This window comes from Vipera berus, assembly GCF_964194415.1.
Source record: "Vipera berus genome assembly, chromosome: 1".
NCBI classification, from domain to species: domain Eukaryota; kingdom Metazoa; phylum Chordata; class Lepidosauria; order Squamata; family Viperidae; genus Vipera; species Vipera berus.
The window spans coordinates 290,006,023-290,031,430 of record NC_138202.1 but is presented as its reverse complement, the minus strand read 5'-3'; the positions used below and the strand labels follow the sequence as shown (position 1 = coordinate 290,031,430).

The 25,408-nt window shown below is 37.8% G+C and overlaps 1 protein-coding gene across 12 annotated transcripts in view; it reads left to right on the top strand.

The window, feature by feature from the left end:
- Nucleotides 1–25,408, top strand: part of RGS7 (regulator of G protein signaling 7) — a gene marked incomplete at both ends in the record, with an annotated part of 189,726 nt that overhangs the window by 124,075 nt on the left and 40,243 nt on the right. For 7 of the 12 annotated variants that reach the window (XM_081323373.1, XM_081323374.1, XM_081323369.1 and 4 more), the window contains 3 exons: nucleotides 380–430; nucleotides 15,851–15,957; nucleotides 17,538–17,589. In XM_081323373.1, coding sequence (XP_081179499.1) covers nucleotides 380–430; nucleotides 15,851–15,957; nucleotides 17,538–17,589 — 210 coding nt within the window. The remainder of the gene's footprint in view (nucleotides 1–379; nucleotides 431–15,850; nucleotides 15,958–17,537; nucleotides 17,590–25,408) is intronic. The other 5 variants (XM_081323366.1, XM_081323365.1, XM_081323364.1 and 2 more) reach the window with 2 other exon arrangements.

Here is a 25,408-nt window from a genome sequence, read left to right as displayed (position 1 = left end):
CAGTTCGAAAGCACGTAAAAATGCAAGTAGAAAAAAAGGGACCACTACGGTGGGAAGGTAACAGCGTTCTGTGCGCCTTTGGCATCTAGTCATGCTGGCCACATGACCACGGAGACGTCCTGGATCAAGCGCTGGCTCTTCGGCTTTGAAACGGAGATGAGCACCGGCCCCTAGAGTTGGAAACGACTAGCACGCCTGTGCGGGGGAACCTTTACCTTTACCTTTACCTTTTATTAGAATTCACTTGTTGCATCTTTATATTATATACTAATAAACAAATCTATTGGGACAGGCAACATTTGCTTTACTTTTAAAATGACAGGAAAATGTGGCTAATTTCAGCAAGTGCATTTTAACGATATTATAATTTTCTTTCTAGGTTCAGACATTGTTCAGTGGTTAACAAAGAATTTGACGATAGAAGATCCAGGTAAATGCAACATTTTTATTTATCAATCATCTTCCACTTTGTCCCTGCAAATCTTTTAAACTTGTTCTTTATGATTGTTTAGTCATGGCATGGAATATTGTTTCAGAGGGTTTGAGGATTCTGGATTTTGGGTTGACTCCATATTAAGAAGCATACCATTCTTGTCTTCAAATCTTCCAGTTCCCAGAATGTGGTCCATTAGAGCTTGTTCATAATGAAAGCTTGTGTTTTAAAATGCTCCCCACTCATGAATTATGTCAATTAAATTAGCACTCTCTTTTATATAATATTCCATACGAAAGGACAAAGTTATGAAAAGATCAAAATACAGAATCTTTTCTCTCAGTGGTTGTTTGCAACTCTGTCCCACTTTCCTTTCAAGTTGATAACTGAAGGACCATAGAAAATCTTCTTACTAGTATGTCTTCCCATCCCATCCCCTAGTGAGGATGGGTTAGATAAAGATACAATCACTGAATGTATATTATATTAATCATTCAAAGTACTTTGGGATTTTTTATGTTGTCATGATTAAAATAGGGACAAGAGAAATATTCAATATAAAAATAGCAACAACAATGTAGCTAACTTGTAAAATGTAATAATGTTGTAAAATCGAACCTCTTATGTTTGGAAAATACCGTAAGTCCCCTAAAGATAAAATTGTCATATGAGATCCAAAGAGTTTCCAATCCATTCATCAAATATTTCTGCTAATGGAAAGGGTAAAGAAACATTTCAAAAGAGAAAATTCTGTTATATATACTGCAGGCCTATAAATTAAAAGAAAACTAGAATGTTACAAACATTATTTTAGATATGCCTCTATCTGTTCTCCAGAGTCCATTCCTGGAGATCATTAGCAAAAAGACAAAAATATTGTTTCTATCTTCTTTTGCCATTGTTTATTTCCATTCCATTTTCTCTTACTATATTGTCTTATATTGAATCACTCCATATCTTAATCTTCTCATTTATTTACATCATGCCTTTATTAGTTTTATGAGGACATATCTAATACTTCTTCCTCCTCCTATTTTCCCCACAACCACAATCCTATGAAGTGAGATGGGCTAAGAGGAAGTGATTGGCCCAAAGTCACCCAGTTGGCTTTCATGCCTACGGTGGACAAGAACTCATGATCTCCTAGTTTCTAGCCTGGAATCTTAACTACTAGACCAAACTGACTCTCTTTGAGTATGATCATACAGAACTCTTCAATTTGAATTTTAGCTCACTTTTGGGGTAAAAAGAACCATAGATATTTTACAGACAGAATGTGCTGGGAAGTGGGCATGGTTTTAATGGAATTTTCAACAGCAATTCATATAACCAGTGACTAGAAACTTTTTGAGAATTGTTATTGATAGTAGTTGTGGACACTATTTTTCAGTTCTTCCAGAAGATGATGCAGTAAAAACTCTTGCTATTATCCTGTGGGTTTCTTAGATCTACGGTGTATATTGTACTTTTTTTTTAATGTGTACATGAAGACACTGAGTGAGGAATGTTATCCATAGATCAGGGATTAAATCATAAGAATGCACTGAATAACATCAAATTCTGTATCATCTGAAATGATGCTAAGGAGCCTAAGGTGGAGTCTTTGAACTGTACCATCAGTGCAGTGACGCATTGGATATGGGGAAGAAAGTGAAGTTCACCCAGGCATGGAGGAAATTCTCTTGATCAGTAGACAATCTAATAGGGTAGTGAGGAATCCAACCCATTCAAGTTAGGGCAGCAGTATCTCTGAAAGATTAGGTTTCTAATTTGCACATGAATTAGGATTCTGAATAGTTTGGCAGGGACTCAGATAGCAAGAATGCCTGAAAACGCCTTTGCACAGCTTTATCCAGTTTGCCAGCTGTGCACTATTTGAGGAAAAAAGAGATCTGGCTACAATGACTCATACCTTAATCACCTCTTATTTAGGAAGAACGTAGGACATGGGATTGCCCTTGAAAACATTCTGAAACTACACCTCATATAAACTGCAGTAACTAAACTTCTGCAGCCATAATTTCAAGCTTGTGGTTCATTTTTGGCACAAATCCTAGATAAACCTTCAAGTGGCCTCAACAACCCTCTAAAAGAATGCAAATGACCAGCTGTCTGCAAGGAATATAAATCCTTCCATTCCCCACCATCCAGTTAGAGCTGAAGAAGCTTCTTGGATGAGAAGTGAAATATCTTCAAAGAAAAACAAGAAAGTCCAGTTGCCTCTTGAAAAAGCATCTTTGGGACAACCATGACCTGGATGACTGAGAATCTGCATAGACACTCCGTAATTTACAATCCTCACTGGAAAATCTTTAATTAGACTAGATTGTTGGGAATTAAAAATGGGGCATCTTTGGTAGCGGCACCCTGATTGTTGCAAAGGAGGTGAGATTAACTTACACTGTTTTAAGCAAGTGATAAAGATTGTTGTTCTATTGGGATTTTGAAGAATGTACATGTGTTGTCACTCTTCAGTTTAATACTGCTCTCAGGATCCCCCCCCTCTAATGCAGAAAATGGTTTTCTGAATTCGGAAAATATGCAGTGTACAGAGAGAGAAGGGGAAAAAGCAGACTGAGAAAGGCAAGAAAAAAGAGCTGAATTTAAACTGTACCACTAATCTAACAGCATCTTGTGGTAGAACATAGAATGTAGAACATAGAATAACCGGGTTGGAAGGAACCTTGGAAGTCTTCTAGTCCAACCCCTTACTCAGGCAGGAGACTATACATTCCAGACAACAATTTCTTCTTCATATCTTTCTCTTTACAGCATTTTTGAATATAGAGGAATATATATGTGAACCCAAGTTGTAATATTAAACAGTATTACCTTTTCAGACATTTAGCATGGTAATATTTCTATAATCCCAGCTCTCTCATGGGTACAGGGTCAATACTATCTTGCCTTTTTTTGAGGTTAGAGAACTACTGTAGGTTTAAGCCCTTATCAATGCAGACAACTTTTTGGCCTCTGTAAAATTTGTTCTGGCTATTAAGAGAAAGATTGCAAACTACTTTGTAAAACATTTCTCTCTCTCTCTCTCTCTCTCTCTCTCTCTCTCTCTCTCTCTCTCTCTCTCTCTCTCTCTCTCTCTCTCTCTCTCTCTCTCTCTCTCTCTCTCTCTTTCTCTCTCACACATAAGATATAAATGTAGATGTAGATGTGGACATGAATGTAGATATTGATACTGGTGTGAATTCCACACAGTGTCTGGCACTATCGATTCTGCTGCTTCCTTTGGCTATGGAGATACATGTTTTCAAATCCTTTGCAGAAGCACCTAGCAGTTGAGCAGCCTGGGTGCTTTTAATGTCAGGGGTGATAGTACCTCACAGCTTGCTGCTTTTGAGGACACAGAATTGAGAGATCTCATCTTCACACTGTTAAAATGCTGTTGTATGGTGTGAATGTGTTAGCAGCACATATAACTCTTGTTATTCATATAGCTTGCATTTATTACATTTAATTTAAAGTGATGCTGCTCTTTTTTGCATTAGAACTAGAAGGATTGGAGCAAGAAGTCTTTTTGTATTCTTTTAGGAGAGAAATACTATAGCCCAAGTGAGAAACTCTTGTGTTTTCTTTGTAGGCCTTAATCTCTTATGCTCCATCTTCAGCAGAGGTACATGGCTGTGTCTTACACAGCACCCATTTTATTCTGTCAAAAATGGTTAAATTAAAAGATAATTTAAGAATGATGATTAAGTATGTTTTGCTTAAACTGACATGAAACTTCTTTCACTGAGTATTGAAGGTGACCCGCTCAGCATAATGAAACTTGTCCTTCTGAGGGTTCTTTGTATCCTAAAAGCAACTTACATGCCATTTGCAGAAGTAATTAAGAGAGGAAGTGGGCAAACTCAGACAGGTTTGTTGACATGCACAGCAGAGAGCAAGAATAAGCTGTTGTCTCTAAAGTCTAAGCTTCATAGCTGAACAGTGTGGGGAATATGGGCTTCTCTCCACCTTTCCAAATGTTGATATTTATCCTATTTTTATTTAATAATTGCCACAGTGTATGGCAGATGCAGAAAACAGGACAAATATGAAAAAGTGACAAAATTTGACCAAGTGACAAAATTAGTGGACCAGAGGAATGCTGTAGATATAATTTACTTGGACTTCAGTAAGGCATTTGATAAAGTAGATCACAACCTACTACTTGATAAGATAGAAAAATGTGGGTTAGATAGCATCACCACCAGATGGATTCATAGCTGGCTGACAGGCCATACTCAGCGTGTGGTCCTCAATGGAACTGCATCTACATGGAAGGAAGTGTGTAGTGGGGTGCCCCAGGGCTCTGTTCTGGGCCCAGTGCTCTTCAACATCTTCATCAACGATTTGGATGAGGGGATAGATGGGGAACTCATCAAATTTGCAGACGACACCAAGCTGGCAGGAATAGCCAATACTCCAGAAGATAGGCTTAAGATACAGGAGGGTCTGGACAGACTCGAACACTGGGCGCTATCTAACAAAATGAAATTCAATGGTGAAAAAAGTAAGGTTCTACATTTAGGCAGGAAAAATCAAATGCACAGGTATACGTAGTATAGGTGGTACCTTGCTCAATAGTAGTAACTGTGAGAGGGATCTTGGAGTCCTAGTAGACAATCACTTCAAAATGAGCCAGCAGTGTGCTGCAGCTGCCAAAAAAGCCAACAGAGTGCTAGGCTGCATTAACAGAGGGATAGAATCAAGATCAAGTGAAGTACTAATACCACTTTACAATGCTTTGGTAAGGCCACACCTAGAATACTGCATCCAGTTTTGGTCACCACGATGTAAAAAAGATGTCGAGACTCTAGAAAGGGTACAGAGAAGAGCAACAAAGATGATTGGGGGACTGGAGGCTAAAACATATAGGGAACAGTTGCTGGAATTGGGTATGTGTAGTTTAACGAAGAGAAGGGTGAGGGGTGACATGATAGCAGTGATCCAATATCTCAGGGGCTGCCACAAAGCAGAGGGAGCCAAGCTATTCTCCAAAGCACCTGAAAGCAGGACAAGAAGCAATGGATGGAAACTAGTCAAGGAGAGAAGCAACCTAGAACTAAGGAGAAACTTCCTGACAGTTAGAACAATTAACCAGTGGAACAACCTGCCTCCAGAAGTGGTGAATGCTCCAACACTGGAAGTTTTTAAGAACAGACTGGACAGCCATTTGCCTGAAATGGTATAGGGTTTCCTGCCTGAGCAGGGGGTTGGACTAGATGACCTCCAAGGTCCCTTCCAAGTACTTCTTCTTCTTCTTCTTCTTCTTCTTCTGATGATGATGATGATGATGATGATGTAGTTTTGGAGCATTTGTTTTAACTCTTCTTAGATCCCACAGCAAGGGAATCTATATAAAAATAGTAGAATATGTCTGTATTGCATGCTAACTATTGTCATATTATTTGTTTACTTGAAACGGCATAGATAGTTTGCACTTGTTAATGCATGCTGTAGTTCCTGTAACTGTGCTTGTATATTCAGCTTTCAATATTTTAGCTGGTAATGTTGCATTTATCTTGCACACGTGTCCCAATACATCAATGGTGCAGGTGAACGAAGACCTAAAAACCTCTATCATTAGGTACCAGAAGCACCATCTGGGACATCAACGGTACAGATTGTGGTATTAATCATTTTAAAAATATCATTCAATTAATCTTATACTTCTAATTATATGCTAATGCTAAATGTTCTTATGCCAGCTTATGACAGAATTGGAGCAAGGACTGAAAATTTTAGAGCTATGAAACTTTTTCAAAAAGATACTATTTTAAAACTTCAATACTCCACTTCTGTGTATCACAGATAGCTCCTTTAATTTGAAATTGGAATCTCTTGCGGCCATGTAGATTAATTTATCTCCCATCACCACTGTTATTAATGCAAACATGATTCCATATACAAAGCCTCTCAAATCAATCTTAACTTTTGGGGGCATCATCCCATTCTTAAGGATTTCCTTAGTGATGATTGGAGGCAGGTGGCCTTAGTATTCAGTGCTTTTCTGAAGGATGTAATGATGGCTAAGTAAAAAACCTTATGAAGACACTGCAAGGTGTTGGGCAGATGTGCTCAGAGAAATAATCTTTTTTTTCTAAATGCTTGCAAGCTTTTAAGAGCCCTCTTGGACAAAGGCATTTTGAGTAGGACTGGGCCACCGTTGATTTTTAAGGACTGTTTCCTCTTCCTTCCACAAATGTAGGATCTTCAGAGGCCACGTTGGGTGCTCCCAGGGCTTATTTCATTTATTAATTTTATTTAAAACATTTTTATAGCTTCCCAGCTATAAAATCAACCCAGCTTCAAAGGGTGATTGAAACAAAAGCATCTTCAGTTCTGCAACCCATATTATATTTGCAGGATTAAGTGTCCTCTTAATCAATTTACATTTTGAGCATAATAAAGTTGGCACCTCAACTCTCTGAGGTAATTAATAATTAGGAAAAATATTTTTGTTGAATTCAAGTCACATTAACTCCTAAAAAATCAATAGAAGAGAATATCTATAGCTCAGGGTTGAACTGTGGAGTCCTTGGAGTTTTCTTAGCTTGGTTGTTAGCTTACAGACATTTCCTTACCAGATACCACTGATGATGTTACTTACTTGGGTAATGAAATGACTGCAAGCAAACAACCAAGCTCAGAGAGCATCAAGGACTTCACCTAAAAACATATTTAATATTCTTTAAAACCTTTGACCATTGGTTAATTAGAATTACAGTTAGTATAGTTATGCCAATTTCCTAATCCAATGTTCTTGCAAACAGCTAAAGTTCAATGTAACAATATTCTTTAACTGATTATTTAAAAATATCACAGATGAGAAAAAACCCCAAAACACATTTCAGTGCTATTAGTAATTTAAGATAATAGATGCTGCTAATGTGTCTAGACAAATTGTGAGATCAAAATATGTTTTAATTGCATATATTGTCATTCTGCAGTTTTATCCCTATTAGCCAATGCATGAAAAATAAATTACCTGCAATTTTCAAAATGGAGTTATCCTACAGGATTATATTAATGCCCCTGTTAGCCCTTCTCTTCAATGTCATGTATATAAAAATGCTGGTTATATACTTTGGACTTAGTGTCCTTAATAATTGAAATAATACTTGTTTACTCTTTCATTCTAAAGGCCAATTGATTTATGCAGTTCAATCAGTATTCTGTATTAAGTGTCAAGTGTATAAGGGAATGAATGTCCAATTTAGCAGATATAAAAGATTTATATAGTTCAGATGTAGGTTGTCTTACTTATGCCCTCAAAACCTCCTTAACTTTACTTTTCAAATATGGTTGCTATGATTTTTACTTCATTGTCTTGAGACACGTGTCGTAATATGACAAGAGAACAGAAGCTTTAGTTTCAAATATTTTAAAGTGAATAAATTAATAATGATGTATAGGAGAATTAGTGCCTATTTTCAAACTCTTCCTCAGTAAGAAAATGGGGATTATGCTGTCTAATACATTTTCTCAAGCTGCACGTGGCTTCATGTGTTCATAGCATAAAGATAAAGCCTACTGAATTGGTTCCTATAGCAGAAGAATGAAAATCCTTAAAACTTTTGTTGTGTTAAAATGACTCACAAGCATGATCATTTCCTACCTTAAGGTTACATCATTAAAAATGCCAACTGTATTGGAGTTGCTTTCAGGAAAATGACTGTGCATCTTATGTAACAAATAGAAGGCACTAGGATCCCAGTTCTCCAGAAAGAGCAGTTAGTTCCTCACATGGATGTTAATCAATGCTCCTTAATAATAGCAAGGAAGCTATATTCCTCCACCCATATAACCCAGCTCAAGGCCTTTGCTCTCCTCACGTTCTATTAAAATTTCAGTTTTCAAACTTCCCTTTGCATACAATTATGACCTGGGTTTTTTGGGGCATTATTTTAATTTTGGGCATTATTTTAATTCTCATTATTATTATAATGTGTCCATCATTGCAGGCTTTCAAAAAGAGACTGGGCAATCATTTGTCTGAAATGGTATAGGGTCTACTGCTTGAGCAGGGAGTTGGCTTAGAAGACTTCTCTATTAGTCTATGTTCTATTATAGTGACTTTTAATTTTAAGATATGATTCCACATATTACAAACTGTAAAAACATTACAAGAGGTGAAATCTAAACTCTTCCATTTGCATATTAAAAATACAGAGCAATTCTGTAGGATAATCTACAAATATGTATGTGTCAAATATATAACTGACTTTATAAGCAGGGAAAGATGGAGGTGAGGAATAACAGTATATCTTCTTTATTTTAAGCTGCCAATCTAGAGAAACAAGTTGATGCATGTCATGAACTTAAGCTACACATTCTGTGAATCTTGTTACCCACCCACCACACAGGGATGTGGGTGCATTTACTGTATATGTTTCTGTGGTATTTTTGCCACTTACTTATTGGTAAAGAAAGTTGGACTATATGATGTCTAAAACTGATTACCGAGTCTATATGTATCTGATGAAATTCATTAAGAATGAAACCAGTCATATATCGCCTCCTGTTGATTAGCTAGGGGCAAAAAACACCACAGGAAAGATGGAGGGCCAATATTAAAATATGTATCATACTGTATCAACAGTACAGGTAAGTTGATGAGGCAGGTGAATTTCTTTGGGGAAAAAATCTTGATAATTTTCTAATAAATTTTCTAATAACACAAAAAGGTGGGTCACCCAAAGTTGTAGAAGACCATGTTAAATAACATGATAAGATGCCTAAATTCAGAAGGAAGTTTGACACCTGTTCAAACTAACTCATTAAAAAAACATAAGCTTTTATGAGCTGTGGCTCACATTGTCAGATCCATGGAGTATTAAACTGATGTATGATTTAAATCCCCTTCATGGATTACTGCCTTATCGTGGTGAAGGGGCTTGGGTAATTCAATGAAGCTATGAGCTATGCCGTGCAGGGCCCTCCAAGACAGACGGGTCATAGCAGAGAGTTCTGACAAAACGTGATCCACTGCAATCAACTTTAGTTGCAATCAACTTTGCAACTAAAAACAACAACAGGAATTTAAATTCAAATGAAGCAAGAGACAGGGGGAGAAAGGGTAGTTACGCAGTAGTAGACTACACAAGATGCCAATTACAAATATCTCATTAATTAGTAATTGTGAGATGTTAAATTTCCATTGTGTTGGTTAATTGTGTGTTCAGAGACAGCCTGAAACCTTTTGATGTGTGTGAGTTCCACAGTCCCTTGCTCTACCGTTTTGTGGTTCCAGAATGATACCTAGGGATCTATAATTGAACATCCTTGGAAGCTAACATATTCTGATACTACTTTGACCTTGTAACTCATGATGACTTAAAGGAAGAGCAGATAACATTACCATTAATCCTGTGTGCAAAGTTGTTGGGGTCTGTGATAGTGCTGTTGGGGTAAATGTGGGGTAAAAGCAGACATCTGGATTTTCATGTTAGACTCAGGTTTCTACTGTTTCTTGAGATTAACTAGGGGAAAAATCTAAATGATGGATGAATACACACTAGTAATAGTTACATTTTAGAAATCAGCTTGATAATTAGCAAGCTACTCCCCATTATTAAAACACAAATATTCCTTGACTATCCCACCTTTTCACTTATTCTGGAGCTATTTTTAAAGAACAAATGAAAATTGTATTTTAATGATTCACAAATATTATGTAATAACAGTAGAGTGGAAGCTTAGTTTTCTTCATTCTTGGCTTCATCATCATCCCATCCTGTTTTGTTCCTATCCAGGCATCCAAACTTGGTAAATTCAACAATAACAATATTCTGCTCCAAAGCAGCCAGCAGGACCCTTGGTTTTAGGGCCTGAAAAGTAGTATCTTTCCCTCTTCATTATGTATGACAACTTCTACCTTTCTTGCTTAGTCGTCTTAGAATAAATTCTAAGAGTTACCCTGTCTAACTTGATTTAGGGACCTTTAACACTGTCATAGTTTTTTCTGGCTGTTTTGCATGTCTGGCTTTATAAACACAATAATATACCATAATAGTAATTTCATTGTTTTGGAACGCTTATAGGCCTTTTGATGTTGCAGTCTCCCTGATACAATGCAACACTCTCTCGGTAAGAAATAAACCTTGAGCATGAGTGCAACTATGCAAATCATATATAATAAAATTGAATTGTTCCTGAGATTTTGAGAGTGTTTTCCACAAATAAAGAATATGTCCTGTTGCCAGCTGCCCTATCTCAAAAATACTTATCCTGAAAATTGGACTTCAAGCTTTAGTAATGAGATTAAAGATTATAATGATTTAGGATCTTGATGCTTGAGAAAATACATTGTTTAGTCAGTGATGGTGAACCTTTTAGAGACCGCCTGCCCAAACTGCAACCCAAAACCCACTTATGTATCATTGGGTGCTGGGTGGGCATGGCCCATTTGGTGGGTGTGGCCAATTGGGTGGGCATGGCCAATTGGGTGGGTGTGGCTGCGGTGATAACGGCAGACTGGGTGGGATTAAAAAGTTCAATCAATCAATTCCAACTTTGCAAGATCTTTTTTTTCCCTGTGAGAAGTTGAAATTGATTGATTGATTGATTGACCTTTTTTTTTGCATACGGCAGCAGAGGCCTAAATCGAAAAGGTTTTATAAAACCCAGCTGAAGGCCTTGGACTGGGTTGACAGTGCACATGCCCACAGAGAGGGCTCTGCATGCCACCTGTGGCACGTGTACCATACGTTCGCCACCACCAGTTTAGTGTGTATTATGTTAACTTTTGTTGCGGGACCAACAGCGGAGTAAGGCAGGGTTGTGTCCTGGCCCCTCTTTTGTTTAATTTATTCTTATCTGATTTGGCCTCTTACATTGGACCTATTGAGTCCCATGTCCCAAAGCTGTCAATTACAAAGATTCCGCTTCTCCTCTTCTTCCGCTGATGATGCGGTCCTTCTATCACTATCAAGACTAGGACTGAAAAGATTACTTTCTGCATGTGGGTCCTACTGTGCTGAGAACCACTTGTCCATTAATTATGACAAATCTAAAGTATTGGTGTTCTCTAGAGCCCGGAAGTTATACAACTGGGCTATTAATGGTAATGCTGTTAGGCAGGTCTTCCACTTCAAGTATTTAGGTATTCAATTTCAGAATACAGGCACTTGGACCAGACATTGAACCCAGGTGCTGAATTCGGCCTCCTGTAGCCATCAGCAGATTCTAAGATTTTTCTTTACCCAAGGAGGCCAGTTCATCCCTTCTGCTCTGTGTATATATAAAGACAAAACCTTGGCCCAAACTCTTTATGGGATTCCCATATGGATACGCGGCTTCAAGGATTGTATTGAAAGAACCCAGGCTGTTTTTCTTAGGAAACTTCTGGGTCTCCCTCCCTGTGTTGGCTTTGCTCCAATGTACCTGGAACTGGGCATTCGTTCAATCGAATACATGGTGTGGTTTCGGGTGCTCTTCTCGGCAGTCCCTGGTAGCTACCTCTCCCTGGTGTTTGCTGACCCTCATACTTCTCGTTGGGAGAGGGAGCTGACGAAGAAACTCCACTTGCTAGGTTTTTTGGGTGATGCCTTGGGAGATTATGGCCTTAAGGACGCCCAATCTAGGGTAGTCCAACGGCTTGTAGACATAGATTTGCAATATTTAAGAGCCAGAGCTAAAAAAACCTGCTCCCGTCTGATCTTCAGCCAATCTAATAATTATGGACTGAGGATGGCTTCATACTTGTACACTCTAACTATCCCCAAGTATAGGAGAGTCTTCTCTCTAGCCCGTTTCAATGTCTTGCCCTCAGCACTACTCGACTGGCGATTTAAGAGGCTCCCGATTAGTGAACGATTATGCCCCTGTGATAGGGCTGAGGTTGAAACTGTGGAGCATGTCTTTTTATACTGCCCTATGTATAACGCAGGCAGAACTAAATTACTGTCTCTCCTTAAAATAGACCCTTCTGGTCCCAATGCTAGTAATTTGGTCTTATATTGTTTAGGGGATGGCTCCTCATATATTACTTCTCAGGTCTGTAAATTTTTTAAAGAGCTGTAACTATTAGAGGAGAATGTTGTAATTCCCCTCAGCCAAGGCTTCTGGTGTCCAATTGTTTATGATTTTACTTTCTCCATGTTTTTTTTCTTTTGTTGTATTTGTACTTTGGTCTGTGACCGCAAACAAATAAAGTTGTGAATGTGTGCCAGTTCCAAAGCCCCCTGAATGTTGATCAAATGGGATGCTATAATCAGTGCTTTTTTTGTAAAAGAAAAAGGTGCCGGAACTCACACATGTCATACAACCCACCTTGCCTACTCTACAAGGTTCCATCCAAAAAAGGTGCCGGAACTCTGTTCTGAGCGTTCTATGAGAAAAAAAGCCCTGACTGTAATGGTAGTAAAGTTGGTTGCAAAGCTTAATTTTTTTTTACATTACCATAACTTTAACTTTAAATGAAGCAGTCAGTAAATAAAGACTACCTGTAATCTAGAAAAGAAATTAAAAGAAAAAAAGGAATCTGACACGAACTTTGTATTGGATTGTTTTAAGATTATCCATCCTTTGAAATTTGTTAACAATAATTTTTATTTCACTGCTGACTTATGCTGGCTGAAGATCATGAAGCTGAGAAAAGCTGCAATTCATTTCATCATCATCAAAAGACAGTGAAACTGTCTTCTTTTCCTGAGATACCTGGGATCAAACTTGAATCATCTTTGCTATCATCAAGATGATAAGTCACAGAATCCTAAAGGGAAAAAGGCATTAGGCTACTCAGTCTATCCTGCTGCTTAATGCAGAGGCTTCACTTAAAGCATCTCTGGCATAAATCTAGCTTCACTATCCAGTGAAGGGATGCTCATCGCTATCACTGATTCCATTGTTGTATTGTTAGGATTTTTTTTTCTAACATTCAGTCAGAATCTGCCTTCCTGCAGATTTCATCTTCAGGGACAATGGAGATGGGTCACAACCCCCTTCTGTACAAATTTCCCCAATATTGAGTGGTGCAGCTGAAATTTGCAGTAAAAAATCTAACCTTTACATCACTTGAGGAAAAAAAATATACAACAGACTCTCCACTCTAGATGCATGTACAGTATTTATAATTTCGGTGTTATGGTTTGTTTATTTGCTTGCTTGCTTAATTCACAATAACGTCTCAACTGTCACAGCAATGCGCCCTCAGTGCCTCTTGTCTCTTTACCCACACTAAGCCCTCTCAAAAGGGGTGACAACTGAACTTGGCAGGACTTTCTCCGTATGCCCAGACAGGTTTGGAGAAGAGGAGGTGGTAGATGAGGAGGAGATGACAATTCTTTTCCCAAACTCTTCTTCCTACAAACCCTGATGAAACAGATGGAACTGTATGGGAGGGAGAGACAGTAGAAATGGGGGAGAAGCTCCTGTCCCATGCAGTACATGCCAGCCAGATTTGTCTATCTATCTCATCTTTAGAAGAAAGGAGTTACTCATAGCTTTCTTTCTCCTGGGCTTAAGGTCAAAATGGAGGGGACACAAAGTAGACTGGCTCTGTGGCATATATCCACATTCTTTGAGACTCAGTTTTAATTTTTTTTAAAAATCCATTTTTGGGAGTAGTAACTAAAAAGAACAAGTTTCTTGCATATGCATTAATTTTGTTAAGTGGGACTATTTAAGCTTGCTATTAAAAAGAACAATAAGGTGTCCCCAAGATTACTGGCCAAAATAGTCGAAGTACCTTGCATTCAACTTATTTTCTGATAGTAATTTTTAAAAATATGCTCTTAGTATAAAAGACTGCTGAAGAAACCTCATGTAACTCCTTGGAGTTACTCTTTTATCAAAACAGAATAGCACAGTTGGATGGGACCTTGGAGGTCTTCTAGTCCAACCCCCTGCTCAGGCAGGAAACCCTATACCATTTCAGAGAAAAGGTTGTCCAATCTCTTCTTAAAAACTTCCAGTTTTGGAGCATTCACAACTTCTGGAAGCAAGTTGTTCCACTGATTAATTGTTCTGTCAGGAAATTTCTCCTTAGTTCTAGGTTGCTTCTCCCTTTAATTAATTAATTTCCATCCATTGCTTCTTGTCCTGCCTTTAGGTGCTTTGGAGAATAGCTTGACTCCATCTTCTTTGTGGCAGCTCCTCATCCTTCTCTTCATTAAACTAGACATACCCAATTCCAGCAACCGTTCCCTTATATGTTTTAGCCTCCAATCCCCTAATCATCTTTGTTGCTCTTCTCTGCAGTATTTCTAGAGTCTCAACAACTTTTTTACATCATGGTGACCGAAACTGGATGCAGTATTCAAGTGTGGCCTTACCAAGGCATTGTAAAGTGATATTAACACTTCACGTGATCTTGATTCTATCCCTCTGTTAATGCAGCCTAGAACTGTGCTGAAGCTGTGTTATCATCACAAAGCTTTTTGCCTGGAGCTGCCTTATTAATGTTTTTGTATCCTTGTCATCAGCATTCATTTTTTTCTTTGGAAGCACATGGCAATATACACTAATGTTATCCTTACAAGAACAACCTTGAAAGAAGATAACTGATCTAAAATCACCTTGTAAGCTTTGTAGTTGAGGAGGGACTTGAAAATGGATCTCTTCAGTCCATGTTTAACCACTTCACTATTATATAACTCTGCTTCTTAATAAGTGGGTCATGTTTGAAGCCCCCTTGTACTCGTGATGATTTGCAGCAGGTTTATAACAGTTAAGGTCATCCATGAGGGATTTCTTTAAATAACCTACAAAGAGCAACTATGTGATAATGAACATTATAATGGATTGTCCCAATAGACTCAAATTCAAAGAATATCAAACCAATTAATTGACTGCAGAATGGGCTTTACCTATATAAATATATTCTTAGAGCACTTTGTTACTGTGGAATAGCAATGTTTGATTTTATAATGTGGTTATTGTTCTGATGGTAAACATTCCATTATCTATGTTAGGATGTCCAAGTTTTTTAATGCAGAAAAACAAAAAAAACATTCTTTAATAGAGTTATCCCAATCTAAATTCAATACAATTTAATGTTTGATTTCTCTTGTTGCCTCTTCTTCTTAATACGTGGTAAACACAAGGATATTTTTTTTTCATGATTAAGGGTGTTGACATGAGAGCAAGGGCAAATGACAACAAATGCTTTATGATGTCATCATGAGAATGTCTTTGCATGGGACATCATTGCATAATTATGGCTTATGCACAGTGATAGCAAGTGCTTTTATTTTAATACTATCATTGCTATCAATTGTAAGAATGAATTTCTTTTCTATAATTTATATAATTTATTCAGTTATAATTTATTATAATTTCCTATAATTGATAATTTCATCAGCCAATTTGTCACTGACTCATGAAAATTCTACCATAGAAGGGATTCGAACATCTCTCAAGTAGGAAAAAAATGCATAAAATAAAACATCACAATGTTTTTGTCTCCTTCTGGTATAGTGGAAGCCCTTCATTTGGGAACACTTATGGCAGCCCATGGTTATTTCTTCCCTATTTCAGACCATGTTCTAACTCTGAAGGATGATGGTACCTTTTATCGGTTCCAAGTAAGTTTTTACAGCATTGTTTTTTTAATTTATTTAATTTAATTTAATTTATTAGATTTATATACCGCCCTTTCCCGAAGGACTCAGGGCGGTTTACAGGGCATTTTAAAATCACACCAATACAAAATACAAAAGTTAAAAGACAATTAAAAAGATTAAATTATCCCTGAAAACAAAACCCCAGTTAAAATTCTCAGCCTGGGCCAGAGAGCTCAAAGAGCCAGGTCTTCAGGTCCCGGCGGAATGAACGCAGGTCAGGGGCAGTCCTGAGCTCCACGGGCAGCTGGTTCCAGAGGGCAGGCGCACCCACAGAGAAGGCCCTCCCCCTGGGTGTTATCCACCGGCAATCTTTTACCGGCAGCACCCTGAGAAGACCCTCCCTATGCAAGCGCACTGGACGAAGGGAACTTGATGCTGGCAGCAGGTGTTCCCTCAAATATCCCAGACCCAAGCCATTCAGGGCTTTATAGGTCATCACCAGCACCTTGAATCTCACCCGGAGGGCAACCAGAAGCCAATGCAGCTCACAGAGTAGAGGTGTTTAAACATTAGTTTAAACCTTAACTAACAATTAGAAGTGGAGTTATTCACCCCAAACAGTAAGCAATTCCCTTCATAAAGTGATGGTCTAATCAATATGTTCCTCATTCTGTCAGATAGAGATATTTTCCTTTTCCCCACAGAGAGTCTCTTAATATTATGTTAATGTAATAGTTTCCCCTCCCTTGATGCTTCCTAAATGATCTGATCTATAATCACTAGAACTTCTAGAAAATATGGCCAGTGGGTGTGAATTATGGAAATAGTAGTATTTGGGAAGTATTTGGCCTTTCATAAGCAGCACCACTATTTTCATTTTAATATATAGATAATTTACAGCTTGTTTTCTTTCTTCTAATCCATAGCTAGATTAATTGTATGAAAGAAGTATAGGGTGGTATGTCTGTGAAGATTCTCATCACCTAGAAAGAGTTGTCTGGAAGTTAAATCATGGCAACTTTTTTGGTTTCAAACCAAAAAGTTGGCATGACTCAACTTCCAGACATAGACTAGGGCCTTTTGACAAACAGGTGAGCCACAGAGTTTAATTATGCAACTAAAACCAGGTTTTAAGCTATTCATTACAGTCAAGGCAAGCCTTTGCATTCAAGAACAGTTCAGAATATTTAGAAAAGATCAAGAATTCTTGTTTATAGAAAAAACTGATTTCAGCTTAATATTGGGTTACTTGCACAATTTCAGAATGGAGAATGCTAATAGAAGATTTTGTTTTTGCATTTAATGCCCTACCCACAGCATTAAAACTCCCAACACAACAACAATAACATCAAAAATCCAAAGCCTTAGCATTGTCACACAAAAAGAGTTGTTGGGAACAAGGCAGTATATAAATTGAATGGAATTAATTAATTAACACAGCTATTCAAACATGCAAATTTATTCAATCAATGATTCTCAAGAATAGCTAATTTTATCATATTTTAAAGCTGCCCATCTCACTTGCAGTGACTCAAAAATTGACATTCAGAATATGTATCGTGTGTTCCTTTGTCCAATTTTTTCTTTGTTTTGTTTTGCAGACACCCTATTTTTGGCCATCTAATTGTTGGGAGCCGGAAAATACAGATTATGGTCAGTGTGCATCTCACCTCTTTCAGTCTGGAGTCTTGCAGTGAATGGACTAATCTGTTAATTTACAGTTTATAATTAAGCAACTCTTAGTTGTATTTTTCAAACCTAAGGCAAGAACTACTAATGTTGAGCTGAAGATTGGCTTCGGCTTACAAAGTTTATTAAGGCAGAGGTCAAATCTGTGCATTGACTGGGAATACAAAAAATGCATCTCCTTTTGCAAAGCTACTGACATTTATTTAGAAGAAGACTCAGAGACTGCAAATCTGACATTTATCTTATGACAGGCAACAGGTCAACAAGGACCAAAGCTGTAAACTAATTCAGGGCTGGTCAAACAAAAAGTTATGTGAATGTAGTCATGGATACATGGGCCCCATGTGGTAATATCTTACTTATATTATTTAGGCATTAATAGTTCTTTAGGTAGGTATTTAGTTACAGGAAACCATAAAAATGTTCATTCAGTAATACAATGTTCTTACAGTCTGCTAATTTTGTTTGTAATAATATTTATGATATAATTATAGATTAAAGGTTCTATACATTAAACTAAACATTTACCATGACATATATTAAACAAAGTGATTGAATTATTCATCTAACAATATAAAATGCAGATTTTGTCTTAAAATATACTCTTACATGTAACTGTTTGTAGACCTATATAGCACTCTTGTCCATTCATGTTGGACTATGATCACTGTTATTCTTTGCTTCAATATGGTCTCTTTACTTGCAGTGAAAAAAGCAAATGGCTACTAATCAAGAATGTTTCTAAATATATATATGGAAGTTAAGTAAAAAAAATTTTCAGGGAACTTTGAAAATATGAGTGTCAGAGCATTAAAATTCAGCATGATTAGAATGGTTGATAAAACACTAAGAATATATTCAGGTTATGTCTCTTCAGCCCATGCTCACCTTATCCTTAGTTGGAAAATCCTGTTGCAAAGTTCACATAAACAATACTCTGTTTAATTTGGAAAACCTAGGCCTTCTGCAGACACTTGCAAATAAATAAATGTCCAGTGTCATTTGCCCCAAATCTGGTCCTGGCATCAGAAAACTAATTGTTTACATATAGTGCCAATTTTATTGACTAGGTGTTATGTCATTTCCTTACTTCATTCCCTAAAACATTGTTATGAAACCATATTCAAGACAGAGGACTTGGCTTGTCAGTGGTGTACTAAGAGGGTCAGGACAACTACAAAATTGGAATCAGTTAAGGTTAAATCCTTTCCCATATATTTCATTGCTTTGTTTTCTCAATCCATTAAAATAATAAGACATTAACTTGGGGCAGGGTGTTTTCTAAAAGATGCATGCGTCCTTGAGCCATCAGACTGTGTACTACTGTCCTGAAGTGATTTTGTTCGAGTGGAGGTGTGTAGTATTCAGATTCAAAATGGACAAAGATACTTTGGATGTGGTGTGGACATTTTATTGAACCTATTGGGTGCTTCTTAAAAAAAACTAGAGCTTTGTCCTGGCTTTGCTCAGGAAAATACATAGGATTGCTTCTTCTTTAACTCACAATGTATTTTTCTGTGCCACCCTATGCAAAGCAAGGGTACTTTGCAAACTCTGAAGCACCTTTGTCTACTTCAGATCCAAATTCTGTACAAATTCCAGATCATTGTATCTAAAGACATTTGGAGATATTTTTTACCCTAACTCACTGTCCTTGTCTGAAGGGGGATGTTATAGACTTAAGATATCTGAAGGGAGCCCGCAGCAACAAGGGTACTTGCTTTGGATAAATTGGCAGCTGGACAAGTGCAATCTAACTGACATCCCTTTTGTACCTGAATCTAACATTAATGCTGCAATGACTTGCCTATTTTGACCCCATAACCCTCCGTGGACCCAATAGGGAAGACTATTTTAGCAGATAATGCATCAAAACATATGGCATCCAGTGGTGTGCAAAGCACCTGTGTGTACGGTTTTCCATGGGATATAATATTTCAATCTACTAAATTATTATTTTTTTATTGCACAGCCTGAATAATCTTTCAATCAGTGGTTCCTGTGTTTTTAGAAACTGACTTCCACACCATGAAAAGCTTCACATGTTAACTATTATTAGACATGACTACATTAAGAATGGCACATTCTGGTTGTTTTTGTTATGTAGAAAGGAACCCAACTGTTTAACATAAGGTAGTGTTTCCTTGTCTTCGAGAATTCATCACTGAAAAGCATATTCTGAATAACATGGAGTAAAGTTACAGGGAAGGAATTAATACTGCTAGCCACACAGATACTTCAGAGCCATTTTAGAACTTTAAAGGGTGAAGCAGTAAAAATGAGATTGAATAACAACGCTATGTGCATGTTTCCATCAGGACTCAGATTTCAAAGTAGGAAGCATAGCATAGGATTGCATTCTTTGGAAGCTGGCCCATTATAATGAAATGTTAATCCCAAGAGGGTCTACATTTACAGAAACTGGATGGTCAATCTCACATTTATCTTTCTTTTTTTAACCACTGTAATTCAAGGAATTCTTTTTCTCTCTCAAACTGCTTAGAACTGATTTGGAAATAGTCCCTCATCCCATTTGTGAGTCACTCTTTGATTTTCATCTCAAGGTTATGAACAAGCTCTGTCTGAGGTGATATCAAGTGATACATTACTTGAAACATATCATTTAATGCTGCTTTGATTAATATCTGCGTATAAAGCAAGATAGTTCTGCCTGGGCAGTCTGGGACTGATTATTATCCCAACAGTCACAGATAAGCCTGTTAAGTACATATTGATATGAGAGCCATCCTTCTGGATCAGATTAAGTCCATTCTAGTCTAGCATTTTGTTTCCCACTGTAGCCAACCAGTTGTCTGTGTGGTACTGGCAAGCAGGAGACAGAGTGGGATAAAGGGAGAGGAATTCTACTGTACTTTCAGAAATCCAAGCTCTCTAAGGGTTAATGGGTGGATCAAACTGAAGGCAGGGAAAATCAAGTGGTGAGGAAGAACTCAGTAACTCACAGGCAGGAAGTCTCTCTTCTTTGCCATTGTCCTGAGTATTTGTTATCCACTTCTTCAAATCTGGCTACAAACCAAATAAGAGGAAAGTGCAGCTGAGAGTAGATGGTCTGGTAACTTGCATTTAGATAGAAAGGTGGGATCAGCGAAGCTAGTTATGAAATAGATTCTGTTTTATTTTATGGGCTAGATTGAGGTTGCTTTGCTTTGGCCCTTAGTGAAGGTGAATTAAATTTCCCTTTCAGCTTGTGTGAGTCCTTTTTTTGGCAATTTGGCCATCTTTTATTCTTAAGAATGAAGGCAAATATACATGTCCCATGATAATGGGACCAGAGGTTTTGTCTTCCGAGCTTTCCAGTTCAATCACTCCTCTGGCTGTTTTTGTGCCTGCTCATCCAACAATCTCAGTCACTGCAAAGTTAAATGTTGGACAACCAAGCACAAAAACAGCCAGGGAAGTGACTGAGGCCGGGGAAACAGGCCCCTTATCAGTCAACAGGAGTGCTGACTTACCACCTGCCTATCAAGTACTTAGAAGGCGAGGGCTAAGCAGCACAAGCCAAAGACAGTTAATGACTTAAAAGCCAGCCATCAACATACCCCAATCAACATCTAAAAAGCCACTTACAACAGGCACTATAAATACCACACACAGAACAGCACACACTCTGCTAGAGAGAGGTTCCCTGGAGATGGACTCCAGCACCAGTCCGAAAGCTCAGAAGACAAAAACCTCTGGTCCCGGTGACTGACCCAGATTGGATCTTTTATTTTTGTTTATTATATTGTTTTATTGATTTTTTAAAATTGTTTTTTAATTTAAGAACCATGCAGAATTGGAAGTCAGGCAGCATACAAATTTTAAAAAATAAAATACAAATGCTAATAAAAATGATAACGGTGCTGCATAACACTCTAGACCTAACTATTGTCAATAAGAAAGATGAAAAAAAAATATGGATAGTGCATGTGGTAATACCTGGAGACAGCAGAAGAGAAGAAAAAGAACTGGTGAAAATAACAAAACACAAAGACCTGGGGGGGGGGAAGGTAGAACTACTGTGGCAAAAGAAAACAGTACCAATAGTAAGAGGTGCCTTGGGTGCAATCCCAAAGCCCCCCTTGAATGCTATCAGCATTGACAAAATCACCATCATTCAATTGCAAAAAAGCCGCTTTACTTGGAACAGTTTATATCCTGTGACGATACCTTTAATACCATCCACATCTCCATATTCCAAGTCCTTGGGAAAAGGACTCAATAAGTGGATAAAAATGCCACATCCAGTCTGTACAGTTGGCTGACTGTGCAATGAGCCATAATAATAAGTGCTCTGTGTATCTGTTTGTGAGACCTTGGGCTGGAGGAAGCAGGTGGCTGAGATCAGCTTCGAAAACCATTTGTCTGTGTGTGTGTGTGTGTGTGTGTGTGTGTGTGTGTGTGTGTGTGCCTTCGAGTCAGTGTGGACTCCTCTTCACTGCATGGACAAACCCCTGCAGTTTTCTTGGAAAGATTTCCAAAATTGTTTGCCGTTGCTTCTTTCCTAGGACTGAGAAAGAGTGACTGTCTCAAGGTCATCCAGTTGATTTTGTGCCTAAAGTGAGACTAGAACTCACAGTCATGGTTTCTACCCTGATCACTTAACTACTACACTAAACTGGCTTTTCCAATATGTCCTTTCCTCCCTCCCCCCTTTCCTTTTTTTTCTTCAACTGTCTTCTAGGTCTGTGATTTTGCTATATATAAAACACATTTAATAAGACCAGTATGCCAGTGGTGCTCATCCTGGGCAAGTCTATAACACATGACTTTCCCACCATGGTGGGGTCCAATCTACCATAGCCCATACTTGGATGTGTTACATTGCACAGAGACATCACTCATCTTCCACAGTCATTCCTTTGAGACTGTTTTTTGGAGACATGCTGTCCCCAATCCCAATGTAACACAGTCTTCAAGACCGATAGCTCTTGACAAACTTGATTTTCTATGAATTTATCCAGTTTCTTTTAACACTATGCATGGTGCCACTATTCCATCCATTAATTTATGGAATGACCATATTAAATGGCCATTCCATAAATAAATTAATGCACCATGTAAAGAAGTGGTTTTCAGTTTGGTATGTATTTAAAGAAGTTCTTACTGTTCCCTTTTATGTTTTTTTAACCACACATCCCTCTGACTCGCTCTGTTTGTTTCTGTCTCTCTGTCTCTGTTCCTGTCTCTGCATTCCTTAATGTCTCCTGACACTTTTTCTGTGCTTCTTTTGGGTGTTTCTCATTAGAACAAGCTTTCAATTTCCTCAAGGAAGCCTTCTTAAGTTTTACAGCTCATGGGGATTATTAGAAAACTCTGACTTCCTTGGATTGGTTGATCATTTCTTCTTCAAAACAATATACACTCTTGTCCTTTGATGCACATTTGAAGATAATGATGACTGGATGGAGTAGAGACCTGGTCAAAATTTAGTAGGATATAATTGTTTTAATGGAAATAATGTCTAGTATTCTATCTCTGAGTCAACTTCCACTATATATAGAAAGCTGTGGGTTTCCTGCAAAGTAAATACAGATAAAGTATAATTAGTCCACTTATTTGCTCATAGTTTGGAATCTCATAATTATCTGGTCTCTCCTGGCCAAAAAGACATGCTAAAATAAAAACAAACATATGGCTTTGATGAGCTTGAAGTTACAATTAAGTCGCTGACAGCAGAGCAGAGGGGGAAAGCAAAACATCTCCAAGTGAATCTGAAAAGCAATTGTTGTGTTGGAATGTATTTATAATCTGTTGCTAGAAAAAAAGTCCAGAATCTAAAATATGTTTCTTTGTAGAACTTCTTAATATTAGAGTAATCTCTAACACACTGCAGTATAATCTTATTTTTTCATATAAATTTGTTCTCCTTGTCTAGTACACATGTTTGGTATGCAGCTGGAATAATGTGTATATGTGCATCCTTGTAACTTTACTAAACAATGTCAAGAAGCCCATTTAATATGTTCCTTAGTGCAAGTTGAAAATATATATTGGCATATCACAATTTGGGATGACAGGATATCATTGGGCAATGCACAGAGTGCATCTTTGGCATCAGTTGATCTATACATCACCTGTTTCTTTAGAAGCAGCCTTTCTTAGCTTTACATAACAACAGTCCAGCGCAACCTATTTATTTAATTATTGATGTAATTTGCTTATATTTCTAGGACAGGGCAGATAACTTCTTTGTGGGTATTGATTTTTATTTTTCAAAGCTATTGTTTTCCACCTCAAAGGGCTGCAAAGTTATGGCAATGATGTAGTAACTTCAGTAGGAGGAGCAAAATGGAATCCCCTCCGCGCGCTTTACATTGTTTTGCTTATTTTTCTTCTTTATAACTAATGTGTAAAATCTGTTAAAGAGAAGCATTCTTGCATTCTTCCTCTGAAAGCAATCAAACATTGAGTCAGTACCATTCTGCAGATTGCTATCCCACTTGTATGGTGTTTATCTGGATGGTTTCAAGGCCTGCCCCAAAAAACCAGGTGGTGCTTCTTTCTCTATGGGCTTCTATTATAGGAGCTCAAGGTAAGCATGCACGGCCAGATGATTTCACCCTGGGCTCTCTTTGCATTCATATCAGGAGTGAATAATTTTTCAGGGTCTGAGACAGACACCTAACTTTTAAAGGATGTGTTAGGGGCCAATAAACGAATAAAAATAAAAATAAACAAAGGGATGTGTCAGGAGCCATACTTCAAAAAACTAGTGTAGCCAGAACAAAGACATGGAGGGAGGACAACTACCTTTGTTTTTAAATTAAAGGTAATTCAGACTAAATCCAGTATAGTTACTCCATTTACTCTCTCTATAATCAATATTTTCCCATTATGTGACATTAAAATTACAGTTCACTGCTATTTCTGCACAGTTGTAGGACTGTCTCCCCCTAGTTTGGATATTGTATATACACATCAGTGTTGGCTTATATAACCTTTCAAGTAAGATCACTCTTTGTTTGTTTGTTATGGCTCAGCTGTAATTATTTATAAATCAAGTTATATACTTTGCCTTTTACCAGAAGGCAAAAATGCAACAACTATTCAGGCTCTGGATAGCTAATATTATAAAGAATTGTTCAGAATATGACATTTTCTGGCTTCAGACAAGTGGCAATGTAATGATGAATAGCCATGTGCAGCTCAATCTGTATTTAAATAAAATTTTATCTGGCCAAGTTCAGTGCACTCTTAAGCATTACATATTGGCATGCACATCTCAGTTGCTATTTCAAGACCCATATTACATTTTAGCAATATAGCAAAGTTAACTTTCTGTTAACTTCTCCTTTTAATAATTCTCATTTCATCATGTCATTCAGTTCCATGAATGCATTAATACATATTTTCATAATGTTAGCTCTGTGTCTAAGTGGAACTACATGTGATCCTGTCCTTCTTAGCCATGAGGGTTTCATCTTAAGACAATTGCAAGTCATTTCTCCTTGAGTGAGGATTCTTTCCTTCTTTGTCCCATGCCCACAGAAAATTGCACTAGTGTTGCCCCAATCCTTTCCCCTAGACCAGGGGTAGGCAACCTTGGCTCTTTTATGACTCGTGGCATGCTGGCTCAGGAATTCTGGGAATTGAAGTCCACGAGTCATAAAAGAGGCAAGGTTGCCTACCCCTGCCCTAGACTAGGAAAAGTTTAGTAGCTCTTCCCTTCACTATCTCTCTTTCATACAGGCTAAACCAGGGGTAGGCAACCTCGGCTCTTATGACTCATGCACTTCAACTCCCAGAATTTCTGAGCCAGCCTAGCCGAGGTTGCCTACCC